The sequence below is a fragment of the Diabrotica undecimpunctata genome, chromosome 8 (genome assembly GCF_040954645.1).
Source record: "Diabrotica undecimpunctata isolate CICGRU chromosome 8, icDiaUnde3, whole genome shotgun sequence".
NCBI lineage: Eukaryota > Metazoa > Arthropoda > Insecta > Coleoptera > Chrysomelidae > Diabrotica > Diabrotica undecimpunctata.
The window spans coordinates 116,803,150-116,823,873 of NC_092810.1; the positions used below are offsets into that span (position 1 = coordinate 116,803,150).

The following is a 20,724-nucleotide window of genomic DNA, read 5'->3' on the forward strand; positions in this document are numbered from 1 at the left end:
GTAAACTACAATTGTGAAAAACAAACTTGCCATAATAATAATAATATAGTTATTAGGTACATACCTACTTAGAAAATTATAACCAGGTAGGACGAAGGATCTCACAGGTAGTCTTCGAATGTAGCAACAAAAAATCTCTAGAACTGTACCTATTAGTTATTATTTTAAAGAAATATTTTTTTCTGAATCACTTCCTGTTGTTAATTCACGTTCATTACTGTCTTCTCCTGGAGTAATGATAATGGGCTCGATAAGAACATCAACACGCGTGTCTACGTCCCACATTTTATCTTCTTCTTTCTGTGTATGTTTAATGCATGACTGCCAGTTGGAAGCTGTTATATTTTGTATGGCTTGGTCTAATAATAATTTGACATCTTTTAATTTAAAGGTTGTATTCTTTTGCGCTACCTCATTTTTTATTTGTGCCCATATTAGCTCGATGGGATTCAATTCACAATGATATGGTGGAGTTCTTAATACGGTGATGCCATGCTCGCGTGCCATTTCGTCTACTGCAAATCTGATGTATGAACTCTTATGTTCGCGCACTATATCAAGTAATTGAACCTTTATCATGGATTCATCAAAATCTATATTTTTACTTCTTAACCAATCTATTATATCTGCCGTTCGAGATGCAGAAGTCGGTATTTTTTTCCCATACGACGGCTGTGATAAGGTGCATTGTCCATTATAATTACCGAACCAGGATCTACAAGAGTCAGTATAGACGAAAACCACTTTTCAAACACATCCGAATTCATATCCTCATGATAATCGCCCGTTTTGATTGAGGTAAACACATTTAAACCATCTTGTAAAAAACCTTAATCACTTCCAATGTGCGTTATAATGAGACGTCTTCCTTTGCCCGAGGGTGCTTTTAAGCCGGTTGAAAGTCCCTCAATGAAAGCCTGTCGCGCACTTTTAATATTCAAGTCTTGCCATACTTTGGATTTCGTATGACCCTCATTCAACCACGTTTCGTCCGTATAATAAATTTTTTTACCAAGTCGTCTAAAATCACGAATTGTTTGCAAATATTTTCTCCGCCATATCACTAATTCGTCTCTCTCGATCAACAAACTTTTCCGATTTCTCTTCACATACCGAAAGTCCATTTCATGTAAAGTTCTTTGTAATATTCTTATGGATATTTTATTTAAAGTCTCATCTGCGTCTGCATTAACTTCTCGTTGAATAGCCTTTAACGTGGGCAGTTCGTTCCTAAAATAAAATCCATGAACTTTTCTTCGGATTATACTTTTCGTACTATCGTCCAATACAATTTTTGCACGTAATTTATGGATTGGTTTTTGGATAGGTTTGTTACCTTGAATTATTCGGAAAACCGTACGAGCCGATACTTTCGTTAAATCTCCATTACCCGACGGTACGCTCATGAAATACTACCACCCACCAGATTTAATGGTTATTTGTGGGTGAGTTTTCACAATGTTGCCGTATTGCATTAAGAATATTACTTTCGAAAAGAAATAACGATGTCCGCCTGCCTCTCTATTGGCATTCAGGGTATACCTTAATGGCACGGATAAGCTGCAAGCGGTACTAAATAATAAATTTCGCAACAAGGCGAGTGTACCTTCTCTAGTTCGGACCTCCAACAGATGTAACCGTCAAAAATGATAATTGAGAAGTGGTTTTGTGTGTTAATAAAGAAATAAATATATAGCCGCTTACCACCGAGTGTTAACGAACTACAAAATGTCTGCCCTGACAATCCTATTGAATTTATAGTATAGATTGCTTTGATAGCATATAGATATATAGAAGTATAACCTACGTTTTTCATTGTCAAAATGTTGTCAGTTTCCGAAGTTTATCTGCTAGTTTTTTACTGTGTAGCATTTAAATAAAACAATTTTAATTCAACAAAAATGGTTTTTATTAATGGTTGAGGTGTAACGCTCAAGCAGCACACGTAAATATAGTATGAGCATCCCACTCATTCTACATAACACTTTCAGCTCTTTATCAACAATTAACAGAAACAGTTATAGTGGTTCAAAATTTTTTTTAAAAATAGGGCATTATAATGATATAACGCAGCACATAAAGATGTTATTTTAATGGCAGTTGAGAAAAATTCAGAAATTAGCGTTCAAAGACTATCTCCCATGTATTCCACAATTTCAAAATCTTCCGTTGGAAATATGTATCTTACACAACGAAAATTTATATCCTTTTCATTTTACAAAGGTACAAGCACTGGCTACAAGGAGATTTTCCTACTGGTGAAGAATTCGCTAGATGGTTGCAAAGTCACAAAAACCAAATAATGATGTTTCAGATACATTTTGTTTTGTGACGTTAATTTACGTAATGCACACACATTATTATTCGTACTGCGGTGACAATCCCCACATTGTAAAAAATCCGTCTGGATAGGAGTAGTTAACGATTATTTACTTGGACCTGTGGAATTGCATGCTCGTTTAAATGGTGCTGATTACTTACATTTCCAGCAAAATGTTTTACTGATTTGTTAGATGATGTGTCGTTAAATATTCGGTAAAACTTATGGTTTCTACATGACCAGTCCGGTCCACTTTAGCAGAAATGTATGAGACTTTTTTGATAATATCTACGAAGACCACTGGATTTGAAGAGGCAGTCCAGTTGGCCAGCAAGGTCGACGGATTTGAATCCTTGCATATATTATGTTTGAGAATTTTTGCAGGTATTCGGCATTCTCTAAGCAAAGGGCCAAATTTATACATAGAAACTATTGGTCATCACATCAAGCATCCTTTGTAACTATCTGCCTTTGATACTTGTTCTTTTCTGTTAGTTTCGCTTCTTCGTAATAAATACTTTGTTTTAAAAAATCTTTAAATAAAATTTTGTTTTTATTTAATTTTTTGGTTCTTTTCCCAAACTTTTTTACGAATTGTGTGCTGAAGTTAATAAAACAAAAGATAATTTATAGAATTAATTAAGGTACTTATTTATTTAACTTTCAAATCGATTTTTCTAGAAAACGGTGTTCCTACAGACTTACATTAAGAGTACCTTTTAGTAATAAAATACCAGAAAATTTAATTATTTTGGTATCACGAATGCATAAAAGTTAAAGTCACAAAAGTTATGCGTTAAAATAACCGTTAACATACCCTAAACGGACGCCTATGACCAGTACTAGAAATTTGCAATTGATGAAAACGATTCAACTCTGGACGATAAATAACCGCGCACGTTTTCGTTTTTCTAAATAGAAGCGTTCTAGAGGTATTTAAAAAAACTAATTACAAGGCGATATCCTCAAAGAGCTCTAGCTCCCTTAGGAAGCATTTTCGGGTTGGGTGAATTGGGTTAAATTGTCTTAAAATATCTGTGAAATCTCTGTTCTTCATTTTTCACGAGAGTTTCTGGATACCCTGTATAAGGTATAATTTGGAGTATATTTTTAAACTCGATAAAATGTTGACGGTATAACTTAAAATATAAAATATAAGATAAAAATATATATAAATACTTGCAATTATGTAATTAGTTCAAAATTAAAAAAATGTTCATTATGAAGCAATTGTTTTTAATTTTTGCGCTCCTCTATACTACAAATGCCAGCATTAGCCTAGACGGAGTTGCCAAAGCTATCAAAGAAAAGGCTTCGTCAAATGTGAATAGTTTAGTGGATGGAATAAAAACTGACGTTAGTGCTATTAAAATTGGAGCCGATTCTGCTCTTGACGTCGGCAAAGAGGCAACTGCAGATATTTCTTCGACTTTATTGGATATCAAATTGGATCAACTTGGGACACTAAAACGCGTTCCAGTACCAGAACTAGTTAAAAATGAAGGTTATCCCGTGGAAAATTATTTTTTGACTACATCCGATGGGTACATTTTGAACGTATTCAGGTAATATACATTGCTATTCATCACCGACTAATGAATAATTTATTATATTATATCACATGATATTCAGAATTCACGCTTTTTTTGCATCGTTATGTAGCCATTACTGTGCACTTTTAAAAATAGATCTACAAACTTCTCTGGGGCTCTCGATTATGGGCTTTAATTTGGGCCACAGATAAACCATTTTGGACTCTTAGAACCAGAGTTATGTTGATTTAAAAGACTTTTTCAACGTTTATTTGGCGTTTTTGAGATATATTTTTAGTTAGAGAGAGGCTACTCTTTTGAAAATCATTTCATGAATAAACCATCTTGGACGCTAAAAACAGGAGTTATGATGATTTAAAAAACGAAAATCTGGTTAGAATTTTTGTATTTCTGAATATTTCGCCATTTTTTGCCGGTTTGTGTTATATGTCTAGTTGAAGTATTATTTTACTACTTTTTTTCAAAAACTAAAATGAAGACCTTAAGTTGAACCCTAGATCTTGCCCTGTGACCGACTTAAGCTAAGCTAAGCAATATGAATCAAAAATTGATCATTTATTAATATTTTCATTCATTCATATTGCTTAGCTTAAGTGGGTTACAGGGCCAGCTCTAGGATTCAACTTAAACTCTTCATTTTAGTGTTTGAAAAAAGTTAGTTAAATAATAGTTAGTTAAGTCCCCGCTCGGGCACCAGTCGGTTAGATAGACAACCGGTCAAGGCGGCCGATTCTCATTCTCATTCACGTCACTGTCGAAATGTTCACTGAATGTGGGTTCAGCCCCAGGCCGGTGTACAGAAAAATAAAAAAGGCTAACGCAGCAGCTTAAAATTCTAAAACGAATCTGCGGTTAAGACTAGAATATGCTGGTGTCTGATTGGCCTATGGTGGAGCAGTACGACAAAAGATAAGGGCTTTCAGCTTTGCAGCTCTGTGCTACTTCTCCATAGATCTCTACCGGAAGGGCGTGGAGCCTAAATACCGGTGTATATATGTATATATATATATATATATATATATATATATATATATATATATATATATATATATAAATAATTTTAACTAGAAATATAATACAAACCGGCAAAAAATTGGCGAAATATTTGGAAAACTAAAAATTCTAACCAGATTTTTGTCTTTTAAACCATCATAACTCCTATTTTAAGCATTCAAGATGGTTCGTTTGAGGTCCAAATTAAGGGTAATATTGTCTACTGATGAATCAAATGATTTTCAAAAGAGTAGCGTCTCTCTAACTATAATTATAACTTAAATACCTAGAAAAAACGGTGAAAACGCTAAAGAACCGAAGGTTCTAATCAAATTTTCATCTTTTAAATCAATATAACTCTGATGGTTCATAAGAGTCCAAAATGGTTTATCTGGGGTCCAAATTAAAGGTATTGATGACAGCCATTTACTCAAATAACTTTCAAAAGAGTAGTAACGGCAAGAGAACGGGTTTTTAGATTTTTATCTGCCTTGTACCGATTTAAAAGTTTTGAAAAAATCATAATTCATTCGAGCTAACCATATTTTTTGTTATTTTTTTATAGGTGTTTAAAATTTTCAAACGCTCAAATCAATTTTCCAATAACTCTTATTATTGTTCAAATATTTTTGTAGAGCAAAAAAAAACTTTAATTTAAAAATTTAGAAATCTAAACCCTAAAATAGAGTTATGACCAAAAAACGATTTTTGGCGTCTTATGAAATTTTGAGGATCTTCTTCTTCTTCTTCCTCTTTATAAGTAATTCTGCTTGTTCAATGCTGCTTCATTGTTCTTCAGTTTTTCAAATATTTTACGAACTTCCTGTACATTTATATTAAGTTCTTGATTTGTGGTAATTTCTGGTGTTTCTGGTTCTAGCGTCGTTTGTTCTTCCTCTACATAGAGCTTTTTAGGTAGTCAATCCACGTATCCTTTTCTATGTGTTTTAGTTCTATTAGTTCCTTTACCTCCGTTCTTTAACCTCTTATGAAGCGCCATATATCCTTTTGCAGACCGTAAAAACCATATTCCCTTTCTTTCGAAAAGCGTTCCCAGTGATCATTTTTTATTTTTCTTACAAGTGCGTGTGTTTCATTTCTAATTGTCTTGTAATTATGGTATAGCTCTTTGTTTTGTTTCACATGTATTTCAAATGAATTTCTTTTTTCTTTTCTTTACATTTTTCCTTTACTTCTGTACAAAACCATGGTATTCTTCGCCTTGGGAACGATTTATTTTTATTTATATTTCTTTCTTCCTCGGCCAAGAATTTCCTTGGCCGAGGCTAAGATATTAGACTAAATTTTTGTTCAGCTTTCTTTGGCTCCATCACATCCTGTGATATATGTGTTTCTGCTTTTTTCGGTTATTCTTTTTTTAAATAGGTATCTTGTGGAGTTGTCCTGTAAGCTTTCGACTTTTATCTTTGTGGTGTATTCTGGTGTTTTATTACCACATATATGAGTTTTCATTCGGATTTTGCACAATACCAATTTATGATCGCTTCCTATTTCTGCTGATGTTAGTGCTCTTACATCCAAGATTTGAGAGGGGTGTAACTCTCTATTCGACAGAATTTTGAGGTTATGTGTCAATATCTTGCTCAAAAATTTGGTGAATCTTCATCTTTTGTGATGCCGAACGATGTCTTAAAATTTGGTGTCAAGTTTCACCTGTGGCAATTTTGACATTCTTATCCGGCTATGCCCTTTACTATCGTTTCATTTATGTTTTTTTTAGTCTTATCTCGACACCATATTCGTGTAAACCGTCTTCCTGAAAACTTCCTGAATAATATATTAATTTATTGTTAATTTTCATCTTTTATGATGCGGGCCATTGGATGACGCTGATTCCTAATATATATTTATATTCATTTTTTCCGTTCCTTTAAGTGCATTATGCAGTTTTGCAGCTTGTATCATTTTAAGTGGCTACTTTGCAAAGTTTACGAAGGTTAAGGTCCTGGGAGGCCTTGCAGTCTGGTGATTTTCTTTTTCTGCTGTATCTTGTTTTAGGAGTTTTATGATCAGTAGAGTGTTTGGTTGTGATGATTAACTAGGGATGCTCTTTGATCCTTTAATATATTGGTTTCCCGTTACCTTATGCATCTCCATGCCATTGACCATTTCTGGTTCGTCCGGCATTAGAAATGATTTACCATTTCTAGGACAAAAAGATGTTCTTTCAGTTACTGAGTCTTCCAGCCGAAAATGTGGGTCAGTAAGTGGGAAATTGCTTATACCGGAAATCACTTGGTCGTCAGAGACTCGTTTGTTATTTATCAGAATGTAACAGATGATCAGGTTCGAGATCATCTCACGGGCAGGCTACACGTTGCAAATATGATTTCACACACTTCTTCTAATTAGTAAATTTTAGTCATTACTGTAAACCCAAATTTTGATAATCTAGACTTAACCTCTTTTTTGCATGATGTACAGGACAAAGTTAACCATTGTGCTTCAGTAAAATTTTTCAAACTTAATAATAAACTTCACAATCTCATTCAACAGAAGTCACATTTAGTGTCCACTAATTCTTCTAATAATAGATCCAAATTTTCTAACTTCAAATTTCACCCTAGAATCAAAAATTTATCCAATATAAATTTCTCACATGATGAATTAGAACTCTTGAATCATGGCCTCCAATTTTCTATTCCCACAGACATCTCTGAAATAGACCTACAAGAACTTTCCATAGAAATAGACAAAATCATAGAAAAACTTTCAACTTCTTTACAACAAAAAAATGTCATTAGAAATAATTGTTTCAAAAAACTTCATGCTGCTTACAAAAACTTAACTTCCAATTCACATTTTCATCATCCACATCATAATAGTTTAAAAACTCTAAATTCAATTAAAAAGAAAATAAAAAACCATAATCTAATAATTTCCAAATCAGACAAAGGAAATTGCTTAGTAATTCTAGACCACACTGAATACATCAACAAAGTTTCCACCTTTTTGAATAATAATGGCTTAATAGTACTTCCACATGACCCACTGAACAGATTCATTAATAAACAAAAAGCATTTTTAAAGAAATATTCTACTTTTTTCACTGATTTTCATGCACCATATTACAAAATCCCTAGTAACCCATTAATTCCTAGACTGTATGGTCTTTCAAAAATCCACAAAGAGGGCATTCCAATCCGTCCAGTAGTCAGTTTCATCAACACCCCGGTCTCCATAATTTCTAAATTCATACTCAGGGTAATCAAGGACATAACAGGTTTTTCTCCCACTTTTTCCATCAAAAATTCATCCCAACTAATATCCAAACTCAATCACATAAATCTCCTACCAGATATGACTATGCTTTCATTTGACGTTAGCAATCTCTTTACTTCTGTACCTAAACTTGAAACTATTCAGTTAGTCCACGACCTTCTCACATCTAAATCAACTAATCCCTCAGTCATCACACCAATAATAGAGATACTTTCCTTTTGTTTATCACAAGATTATTTTTCTTTTAATAATATTTTTTATAAACAACCTGATGGCTTGGCCATGGGAAGTTGTCTTTCCCCCTTTTTAGCTGACCTCTTCATGAATCATCTAGAATCCACTCAAATCATGACTAACAATACAATTCTACACTGGTTCCGTTACGTTGATGATTGCTTAGTGTTCATTAGAGGTAACTCAAATACAGCTTTTTCCTTACTAAACACTATCAATAATATTCACCCCAATATCAAATTCACTATTGAATTAGAATCCAACTTCTCCATCAATTTTTTGGACCTTTCCATCAATAGAATTAATAATGTCTTTGATTATAGCATCTACAGAAAACCCACACAAACAGATCATGTCATACATTTCAATTCTAACTATCCCATTTCACACAAATTATCTGCATTCAACAGTTTCATTCATCGTGTAGAAACCATTCCATTATCCAACACTAACTACAACCAAGAACTAAACATAATCAAACAGATTGCTTTCAATAATGGCTACAACCCAGATATCATCCATAAACTCATTTATAAAAAGAAACGTAAATTGCTTCAACAATCAGCTTACCATAACATTACTTCAGATTCCCCATCTTACTTCTCATTACCATTTCACTGTCCAACACTCTCCGAATCAATCAAAAACACTATCCTGAATTCTGTTGAAAATATTAAGATTTCCTTTAAAGTTAACAATAAATTGAGTAGATCATTATGCAATAGTAAGGACTCTATTGACTTCAGCAAACGCAGTGGGGTTTATGAACTTTAATGTTCTGACTGTGATGCCACTTATATTGGTAGAACTTGTAGATCTCTAGTAACCAGGGCCATAGAACATTCTAAGTTAGATAACACTTCTTCTTTTTCCCATCATCTCAAATATCACAATCACACAATCAAGGTACCAGATGATATTTCTCTTCTTCACAACATCCCAGGTAGAGATTATCTCAAACTTGACCTTTTTGAGGATTTGGAAATAGTCAAGGAAAAGAAAAACAGTCCCAATTGTGTTAATCGTCACACCAGCATCAACAGAGACTTTGTTCCACTTCATCGACAATTATTTTCCTGATCTAACTTTCTTTCTGTTAACTACACATCCAGTTTTACTTACTTCTACATTTCTTTCTATTTTCCTATAGCTTAATATCACCTTATATAATCCGCCATACTTAACTCTATTCTTGTCACCATTAATACACTAACATCCCTTCTCCAATATCCCATTTCCCATCCTCTCCAATAACTACCATCTGACTAATCACACAGGTTTTCTTATAAATACTCACGCTACATCTATCAATCTCTTATCACAATCAGTTTCAGTATCCCCAGCTTACATCTTTACATTCATCTCCTATTTCCTTTTCTTTCTTTTTCTTTTATTTCTTTTTCCTCGATTCATCTTCCACAAATTTCAAACCAACTTTTATCTATACCTACTTCATACAAGGAAACAATTAGGTAATAACATTCTTTTTACCGCCTTTAAAATGATTTATTAATTTCAACTACCTAACTTAAATTTTGCCTTACCCTGGTATACCAAATTTATTTTACATCACAGTCACTCATTGTTTTACATTCTACCACCTTTTTAAAATACCAAAAATTGCTATTGATCTTACTACACACAAAACACTTCACAAATTCTTCACTAAAAACTGCCTATTCACAAACTTAAGCACAATGACTTTTGCTCCTACTACATCATTCCACTTGACATTGATGGAACTAACTGATTTTTCATACCATCTTTATATCAGTTAGCCCAAGACTCCAGAACAGATCAGAGGTAATGTAAGTCGAAAAAACCTCACCAGCTACAGGGGGTCATGTAAGATGCCCCCATTTTCAGTTTTTAATAATCAATAAGTTAAGTCTATTGCATTTACCTTGATAAATACCATGAGGATTATATTTTAAGTTTTTCCAAAGTTTTTTATGTGACCATACAATGTTTTTAATAACTTTTTATGTAAGTAGTAAAAAACCAACGTGTTATTTCTATATATTTAAATTTTAACTTGTGTTTTTTAATATTGGTATTTTTACTCTCTCTTTTAGTAAACTGATGATGGAATGATTTAATTCCGAAAAGATCTTCTTAAAATAAAAATTTAAGCTTGTAATAAGCACTTTTTTTATACCTTAATACACACGAACACCACGTGCACTGATGAATTCTTTCTTTATTTCTTTCTTTCTTTCTTTATACTCCATTCCTTCTATACCTACGTTTTATTCTATAACACTTTTTTAATTGTGTATTTTCGTTCTTTATACATGTAATAAATAGACTAACACCAGGGTTTTTCCATAGAATACCTTATGGAAAAAGTGGCAAAAAACTTAATAAGGTCGTATACCTACAACATGGTCTTCTTGCGTCTTCCGATGATTGGGTACTGATGGGTTCCAAAAGAGGTTTGGCGTATATCCTTGCTGATGAAGGATATGACGTTTGGTTAGGTAATTGCAGGGGTAACTATTATTCAAGGAACCATACTAAGTGGAACCCAGATAAAGACGAGCAGTTTTGGCAATTCAGTTGGCATGAAATAGGTACTACTGATATACCAGCAATGATTGATTTCATTCTTGAGAAAACCGGAATGACTAGATTATATCATATAGGACACTCCCAAGGTACATTTTTTTATATTTATTTATATATTTAATAAATATATTTTAGTTTTGTTAATTTTTTAAAGATTAATTTTGTAATTAACCTGTAGGTACTACCTCTTTTTACGTCATGGCTTCAATGAGACCAGAATATAATGCCAAAATAATACACCATATCAGTTTAGCACCCATAGCCTATATGAATCATTTATTTAGCCCTTTATTTAGAGTTATGGCGCTAGGTACATTTCCTATTGGCTTGACTTTGGAGTCGTTGGGTAAGAACGAATTCTTACCTAATTCGGGATTCCTCAATATGCTGACAGATAGCGTATGTTCTGAAGGTGTAGGACAAGTAAGTACATTTTCAGTTTTTAATAAAAACAACTTTTGTATTGGTTTTTTTTTTCGACAATCCTTCTGCTCTCTATTTTGCTTTTGGTTATGAGACCCATTCATTATCATTTTAGCCTTACAACCCTGCGTGGGTAGTAAACTCCTTAAGAATTTCTCTTCAGTCCTCCCTATCAATCGCCTTTTTCCGCCAAGCACATATTCCTATATTTTTCATATATTGATCAATTTTATCAAGGAACCTTGTTCTGGGTCCTCCTCTTCTTCTTTGACTAATGGGTCTATCAAGAAGCGTTTTTCTAGCTGGGTTCTTTTATTCCATCCACATTACATAACGGCTTCTAGCTCGGTTCATTTTACAGCCTGTCAAAATTTACAAATTCATTTAAATGATCTAGAGAAATGGTTAAAACGATGGCGAGTTAAAGTAATTGACAACAAATCAGCACATATAACATTTACTTTATGCAGGGAGAGGGTACCATCTGTACCTATAAACAATACCCAAAAGAAGTGATGTTAAATACTTGGGAGTACATTTTGACAACCGACTAAATTGGAGAAAGCACATCTGGATAAAGCGACTGCAACTATTATTAATATACAGAAAAATGCATTGGTTCATAAACCAAAAATACAAATTAAGTCTACATAATAAATTTTTACTGTATAAATGTATTCTAAGGAAAATATATGGAGAAATCCAAGAACAGGGTTTGTGGCGTAGGCGCTACAACTTTAAGTTATATAGAAGTTTTGGGGAACCTGACGTTGTAAAATGTATTAAATTAGCACGCCTTTGGTGGATAGGACATGTAATTAGGCGAGATGAAGATGCAACGATCAGAGAAATGTTCGACGGAAGAAGACCAGTGGGAAGACGAGCCAGAGGAAGACCAAAACTTAGGTATCAAGATAACATACAGGATGATCTAAAATCTATCGGAGTTAAAGCATGGAGAAGAGTGGCCAGAGACAGGGGCGAATGGAAGATTGTTCTGAAAAAGGCTTTGGCTCATAACGAGCTGTAATGCAACTGATGATGATAAATGTATTCTTAAGCCAGTTTGGACTTTACCGTTTGGATGATATATAGATATGGAGTACAGCATCTAATTCTCATATACTTAAACTTCAGCGTTTCCAATCTAAAGTTTTAAGTCATATTGCCAATGTACCGTGGTATGTGCCCAATTATGTGATACATCGACACCTTCAGATCCAAAACATTAAAGATATCAGTGTCTCTCTCGGTGGTACTTACAAAAATAGACTACTGAATCACCCAAATATGCCTACCAGATCAGAATAAACAAAGACATTAAAGCAGCTGCGAAAGATGAAATAGGAACAAAAATTTGTACCCGTTAAAATCATTGGTCTGACGATGAATACAAGATATACAAGATGAATACAAGAAAGATGCTTACCCGACAAACTAGAACAACTGTAAAGAATTACCAGACTAAGAGAAGAGAAGAAAAGAGGATACACAAAAGAAACTAAACCACCTAATAACGGAACTTAAATATATAGAAAGCCTTAACAGAGAAATAAGTCAGAGCATTCTATAAGAAAGTTATCATCAACAGAAAAGAATTCAAGGCAACCACAAGACAATGCAGAAGTCAGAATGGCGAGCTACTAACAACAAGGAAAGATGTATTGAATAAATGAGTGGAATAGTTTAAGCAGGTACTTAATATGGAGGAAGAAGAAGAAAATCTGGAAGACGAAAGAGATGAGGAAAGGATAGCAGACGAGAGAGAAGAGGAACCTCCAACGATTCTTGAAGTTAAAGAAGCAGATAATCTCCCAGCTGAACTATACAAAGAAGGTGGCCATGATACCATTATGGCATTACAGCAGCTTATAAAAGAACTATGGACACAGAAATCCCTCCCCAATGATTGGAATATTAGAATACTTGCAGTGAGTGACAATGAAGTAGAGGAGACGATACAACTTCGAACTTTATAGAATATACCAGGAACCTGACATCGTAAAACATATTAAGATAGGACGTCTGAGGTGGATAGGACATGTAACACGAATGGAACAAAATGACCCATCTGGAAAAACGCTCCTTGATAGACCCATTGGTAAGAGAAAAAGAAGAAGACCCAGAACAAGGTTCCTTGATAACATCGATGAAGACATGAGAAATATGGGAATACGTGCTTGGCGGAGAAAGGCCATGGATAGGGACGGCTGGAGAGAAATTCTAAAGGAGGCTAGGGCCCATGCAGGATTGTAAAGCTAGAATGATGATAATGATTAGCATCCAAATACGCTTACCCAAGATCTACTTAAGCGACCGAGGAGAGGAAGACTAAAACGCCGTGATCCCTTAGACCTTTCTATACCTGTAAATATAATAACGTATACTCTATCATTTTCTACCTACCTGGGTGTGTATTTTAACTATTGCTATTTTTTAATATGTTAGTATATATCTTTAAAGTGTTATTTATATTTCCAATATTTATATGTATTAGAAATTTATCTCAAAGGATTTTTGTCACTGGATGGATCTCCCCTGTGTTAATTGCGTGATAAAGTTGATTATTGTTTTTTTTTTCTGTAGAAAAAGATCAAGTGCAGCAACATTAATCTTTTGAATATCGAAATGCAGCTCGTTACTGATTTTATTGTCTTTTCGCTGAATATAATAGTGACTCCTTATCTGTGTTGAATGTCTGTGTTTCCCGAATAATAGATTATTTCTTTTTTTATACTGTGTGCTTTAAAGTTCATCCATCTCGTTTCACATTTTTAGTACATCGATCTTTAATCTGCATATCTCCTATTTTATATTTTTCAATTTTACGGGATCATAGAACCATCAATAATAAGTTGTTCTCTGATATTTATCGTCATTTATCACAATCATCATCATCATCATGCAACCTCTTCTGTCCACTGCTGGACATAAGTCTTTCTCATTGTTTGCCATTCTTCACGGTTATGTGCGTCTTGTTGCCATTTCTTGGATATTCGTTTAATGTCGTCCATCCAGCGTGTTTGTGGTCATCTTCTGCTGCGTTTGTTTTCTCTCGGGCGCCAGTCATTTAGGTTTCTGGTCTATCTTGAGTTTTTTAGTCTCGCTATGTGACCTGCCCAATTTCATTTCAGCTTGACTATACGTTCGACGACATAAATGATACCTGTTCTTTTCCTTAGGTCTTGGTTCCCTATTTTGTCTTTTTTTGTTACGCCGAGAATCGATCTTTCCATGCGCCTTTGTGCCACTCGCATTTTTAGTGCTGTAGTTTTAGTGGGAGTAAGAGTTTCTGTGAGAGAGAGTGAAGAACGCATTGGTCAAATGTTTTCCGTTACGGGATGTTGCTCTTAAAGATGTCCCTTAGTGAACCATACGCCGCCCAAAAGCAAGTGTTATTCGTCGTTGAAATTTACAGGATATATGTACCGGACATATTAGGATTTACCGAGATATATGTACTTTTCTGTCAATTCTACTTCTTGATTTTGGATGGTTAGGTATTCGCTAGGAACCAAATTTATCATAAATTTGCTCTTACTTGATGATTTTTAGACCTATTGTTGAAGATACGTTTTCTAATTCTTGTAGCACTTCGAGGAACGTTATAGGTGAGAAAGTGTCGACCTGTCTCACAACTCGCTTTATATGAATTTCTCTGGTCGTATCATGTAGTTTTACATGCATTTTAACGTTTTGGTACAATGTTTGTTCTAACTTTGTAAGCCGGTAGTCTGTTCTACTATTATTCAGAGCAATTATAATGCTGTCTAATTCCACGGTATCGAAGTCTTTGTGAAAGTCTACGAAGATAAGTACCAGTGATCTGTTATATTCTATCGATTTTTTCTATTAAGGTTTTTACTGTTTGCGAAAGCCAGGTTGTTCTCGGGGATGGTAGAAATCCAACTTTTTTTTTAGTCTTGTCGTAATTATTTATAAAAACATTTAATAGATGTGGTTCAATAAGACGTATAGTGAATATCGCCTTATAAGTTTAATGAGTCTCGCCCTTAAAGTATTTTTGCGTATTGTCCATTCCAGAATACATGCAAAATTAGAACACAGCTAAGTAAAACTCAGTTAGGTTTTAGATGTGGTTTTGGAACTCGAGAGCCGCTCTTTGCAATACAAGTTTTGATTCAAAAATGTCTGGATCAACAGAAAGATGTTTACGCCTGTTTTATCGACTATGAGAAAGCATTCGATACTATCAAACATGACAAACTCATAGAACTAGTACATCTTACAGGACTTGACACTAAGGACATCCAAATTATAAAAAATCTATATTGGAATCAAAAAACGTAACCATTTCGAGAGGGGTTAGACAGGGCTAAATTCTTTCGTCACTGCTTTCTAACCTGTACATGGAACAAATATTTCTAGAGGCACTGGAAGAGTACAACGAGAGCATCAAGATTAATGGAGTACCAATAAGTAATTTTCGATATGCAGATGATACTGTTATACTGGCTGATAACATCGAAGATTTACAGATGATGCTAAATAGAGTAAATACAACTGGCAACCAATTTGGACTGAAGATCAATAGAAAGAAAACTAAATTTATGGTGATCAGTAAAAAGAACATTTAACATATCGGCCTGAATATTGAAGCCGAACGTATTAAAAGAGTACACTGATTTAAATATCTGGGATATACAGTAAATGATTAGTGGGACCCAGAAGTAGAGGTTAAGATCCGAATTGAAATCGCAAGATCAAATTCATCCAAATGAGAAAGCTCTTAAGCAACCGCCACCTAAGCATTAACCTCCGATGGCGCGCCACGAAATGTTACGTACTCTCTACGCTACTTTACGGAGTTGAAGGGTGGACGTTAACAGCAGCAACTATAAAGAAGTTAGCCGCTCTAGAAATGTGACTGTATCGACGCATACTGAAAATACCTTGGACAGACAGAGTGACCAACACACAGGTATTAAGACGAATGGGTAAAGAGGTGGAATTGTTAACAACTGTTAAAAGGAGGAAAGCGTCATACCTGGGACATGTGTTCCGTAATGATAAGTACAGTCTGCTACAGCTTATCATGGAAGGCAAGATTGAAGGTAGAAGAGGTCTTGGCAGAAAGTAGAAATCCTGGCTGAAAAACTTGAGAGAATGGTTTCAAATACCAGAAGCTGCAAACATAATACATGCGGCACAAAACAGAGAAACATATCGTTTGATGGTCGCCAAACTTCGGTTGAAGACGGCACATAAAGAAGAAGGTTCAATAAGCTGATTTCTCTATAGTATTCTAGGTGAGCTTTTTCTCCTTTCTTGTGTGGTACAATTGTTACTGCATTGTTCCATGTTTCTGGTATGCAAGAATATGTTACACAAAGGTTATTACAACCATAATAATATATAACTAGGGCAATAAACTTGGTAAACCTTTTCCAATATAGAACAATTTTTTTATTTGTATGATTATTCTGTTTAAAACTCGACATATGAAAATGTTATTTTCGTTATTTTCGATTAGTAGGTTTCCACCGCCTATACTCGATTGTCAGCATCTTCTTTATTTGAACAAAGTATACCGAATCCATTCTGTATGAAGTGTAAGATTGAAAATAGACTAAGTCTGACGTCACAATGGGCGGGGGATTTAAAATCCTTTCCAAACATTTTTAATTTGTGTGTATCTGTCTCATAAGAAGTTGGAAATATTGGTTTTTTTTAATTGTTTGAAGAGTAAATAAGGGCTTTTAGTTGTGAACATTTATTATGTGTGATTGGTATTATTTATTGTTGATGAATTTGTGAGGTAAGAATATCAAAGTATTAAGATATTTACTATAAATATTCATTTTTTAACGTTATGTTATTGTATGATAAAAACTTCAATTATTTCTTTACTGTATTTCAAGGTATTTTGTTGTTATTTTTATATTGAAAAAATGGAAAAAATAATTAGACTTTTAATCAAACCACAACATAACCTTAAAATATGAACATTTATAGTAAATATATTAATACAGTAAAACCTCGATATAACGGACCTCTATTTAACGGACTTCGGATATAACGGACAAAAAATCCGGTCAAATATAAGAAAAATAAAAACGTACTGTTAATATTATACATGCTTAACTCGTCCCATACCACTGTATTTTACAAAGAATTTCAGCAAAATCTAGCATAAGAGTCATTTCTAATAGTAATATGTACCTATATATTTTTTTGCTGGAAAATAAATTTTTTAGAGAAACATAAAAAATACACACATGAGATATAAATTTGCACATTTGTAGGCAAGAGACAGAAAGTAAGATTATTACATCATTAGGAGATTCCCTGATATAATAACACGTAGGTTTTTATGATTATATGGGTGTTGCTAAACTAACACATTTAGTGTACACCAGTAAGTAAGTTAAAATTTTCGCAATCCTACCCTTTAAATATGGACAAACGGAAAAGAATCAATCTAAAAATCAATCAAAAACTAGATATTAAACAAAAGTTGGAGTCTGAAACCTCTGTGTCTCATAAATATGATCAATATGGCATAAAAAAGCAAACTGTTTCGGACATAAAAAAAAACAAAAAAAAAGTAAATAAATTTGCATTCATGTGTGATGTAGGAGAGAACAGCAATCTCAGAAAACGAATGAAGTTGGCTCGTAAAACTTCACTGGAAGAAGCAATCTTAAAATGGTACGGCCAACAACTTTCTAGAGGGGTCCCAGTCCGGGTAGTCGAATTGAAACCTGATGTAATTAAATTAGCAAATCATATGGACATCCATTCAGAGCAAGTGATGGATGGCTCTAGCGTTTTCGCAAAAAGCACGGAATCATGAATAAAAGAATTTACGGCAAAGCTTCAACTGCCCCAAAAGAAGAAATAGAACCTTTTAGTTAAAAATTAATAGAACGTTATAAGTAACGAAATGCTATTAGAATCTCAGATTTACAATATGTACTGACGAAATTGGTTTGTTATGGCGTAGTTTGCCTGAAAGCACACAAGCCTCCAAATATGAAAAATCTAATTCTGGAAGAAAAATCAGCAAGAAGAGGATCTCGGCTTTGTGCTAACGCCGATGGATCGCATAGATTGACTCCTGTAATGGTTGGCAAATCTCGTAAACCTAGCAACTTTAGCTGTATGTTTTTGTCAAAACATACAACATTGCTTATTCAACAAATGGAGCAGGGAATAATTTTGGCAACCAAACGAATATATCGCAGAAAGTTTTTAGAGGATGTAATAATTGTATTGATCGATGGAAATAATCTAGAAGATACAAGAGGGTAGCGTACCTTGCAAATTACAATTTAAAGTCAACAATTTTTAATTTTGCTGTAGCATGGGAGGAGGTGAAAGAGCAAACAATGAAACATGGTTGGAAGGATTTGTTTGATGGCCTAGATGCATACACAGATTTAGTAGGGTTGGAAGTTACTGATTTCTGTAGGACAATACATAATAATGCCGGATAACATACAGCTGAGGAAGGTATAACACCATGACTGAAAGTGAAATAGCAGATGAAGTTATGAACCTAAAAAATGAGGATAGAAGTGATGATACCGAAGAAGGTGACAAAACAAGACTACTAAAAATGAAGTTATCAGAGGTAACATTGCATCTCGACGATCTAATAACAGTTATTAATTATTCATCAGATAAAGAACTTCAACTGTGTTCTACGCATTTTCGTAATTTTAGAGAGTTGATCATAAAAAAACAGCAAACATCGAAAGTGCAAACGAAACCTGGTTTCTTTTTCAAAACTGGATTACCGACAGCAAGCGCGTCGATATCAACAGCAACGTCACTTCACGACGAATGTCCCAATTCAATTAAATAGAATTTTGTTTGTATTTTGAATTTTTTATATACATCTAAATACATACATATTTAAAAAAAAGTTTTTTCGATTTATTTTAAACATATTTTTATATAACGGTCTTTCGGCTTTAACGGACACTCCGTCCCCCCAACTAGTCCGTTATATCGTGGTTTTACTGTACTATGATATTCTTATCTCACAAATTCACGAACAACAAATAATACCAATCGCACAGAATGAATGTTCATAACCAAAAGTCCTTACTTATTTTTCAAACAATTAAAAAAACAATTTTTTCAACTTCTTAAGGGACAAATACCCAAAAATTAGAAACGTTTTACAAATTTAAAATCCCCGCCCAATGTGACGTCAGAGCTTAGGTAATCCATTGAATACGAGAGGCTTGTTCTTGCACATCACTATTCCATCAACATCCCTTGATACTTGGAACCCACTGTAAAATACGTTTTAAATTAAAGATGTAAATAATAAACACTTTTTCTTCTTCTTCATTTTTGTTAAATAGCTGTCCAATCTTCAATAAGTTCTAAACAGTATCGGTTTTTTACATGTAGCCTTATTATATTAATAAAAAATACGATCCTTATTACGGTTTCGTATTATTTCGGTAGTCTTTTTTAAATCTTGATTAAATTAAATGTTGTTTTTTAAATATAAATTTTAACAAACTTGTGCAAAAATGTGGCAAGATTTTATGTTTTCTGTGTTTTTAGGTATTATGTAAAAATTCTCTTTTTGCGATGGCCGGATTCAGTCCAAAACAAATGAACGTTTCAGACTTGCCGCTACTCATGGCTCATTATCCAGCTGGTGCATCCACAAAGCAAGTTGAACACTATGGTCAATTGGTCAATTCCGGTCGATTTTGCCAGTACGACTTTACAATTTTAAAAAACAGAGAACATTATGGCCAGATCATTCCTCCGGATTATGATTTATCTAAAATTACTGCCCCTGCTACTTTAATATATAGTTCCAATGATTGGCTGGCCGCCGTAGTAGATGTAGAAAAATTGGCAAAGAAATTGCCAAACCTGAAGGAGAGTTATAAGGTACCACTAGTGACATGGAATCATCTCGATTTTGTTTTTGGAAAAGACGCCCCAACGCAAGTTTGCCAGAAAGTTCTTAGTGTTCTCTCACAAAATTGATAAAAAAAAGTTTTTAATAAATTCATAATAAAAGATAACAAGAATACTGTTTTTTATTAATACAACACAATGGTGTTTTTTGTGGCGTCCAATGTTCCGTCTTTTGTGTGCTTTTTTAAAGAAGTTTTTATAACTTAACTTTTATAAAGTAAAGATGTGAATTTTTCACCAAATGGATCTCTGATAAGTGATGGTGCTTTTTAAAACTTGATCATAGCACTGTGGATGGCTTTGTAAGCCGAAAGCGCTCAGCTAGGAAATAAATTTTTATACACCTCAAAAATACTTTTCGTTTCTATTCTTTGATAATTTCATTTGACTTGCCACAACAGATCTTACCCACACCTTTATTAACTGTGGGGCAGCATTTACCTCAGAAAAGCATGGACCTACATGGTACAAGCT

At 33.9% G+C, this 20,724-nt stretch overlaps 1 protein-coding gene across 1 annotated transcript; it reads left to right on the forward strand.

Moving 5' to 3' along the window:
- The first annotated feature begins 3,500 nt into the window (after positions 1 to 3,500).
- LOC140447894 (lipase 3-like) lies at positions 3,501 to 20,363 on the forward strand. Its single transcript, XM_072540813.1, has 4 exons — positions 3,501 to 3,885; positions 10,675 to 11,000; positions 11,090 to 11,334; positions 19,882 to 20,363. Exons 1-4 carry the CDS (start codon positions 3,533 to 3,535, stop codon positions 20,317 to 20,319), a joined length of 1,362 nt encoding a protein of 453 aa, XP_072396914.1. The 5' UTR covers positions 3,501 to 3,532; the 3' UTR covers positions 20,320 to 20,363.
- Positions 20,364 to 20,724: the final 361 nt, after the last annotated feature.

What these genes read in the sequence shown, in the direction of transcription:
- LOC140447894 (XM_072540813.1), top strand. Translation starts at nt 3,533, where the DNA reads ATGTTCATTATGAAGCAATTGTTTTTAATTTTTGCGCTCCTCTATACT. An exon ending in TACATTTTGAACGTATTCAG is followed by an intron (nt 3,886 to 10,674) that starts GTAATATACATT and finishes GTTTTTCCATAG; the next exon opens with AATACCTTATGGAAAAAGTG. An exon ending in TCATATAGGACACTCCCAAG is followed by an intron (nt 11,001 to 11,089) that starts GTACATTTTTTT and finishes ATTAACCTGTAG; the next exon opens with GTACTACCTCTTTTTACGTC.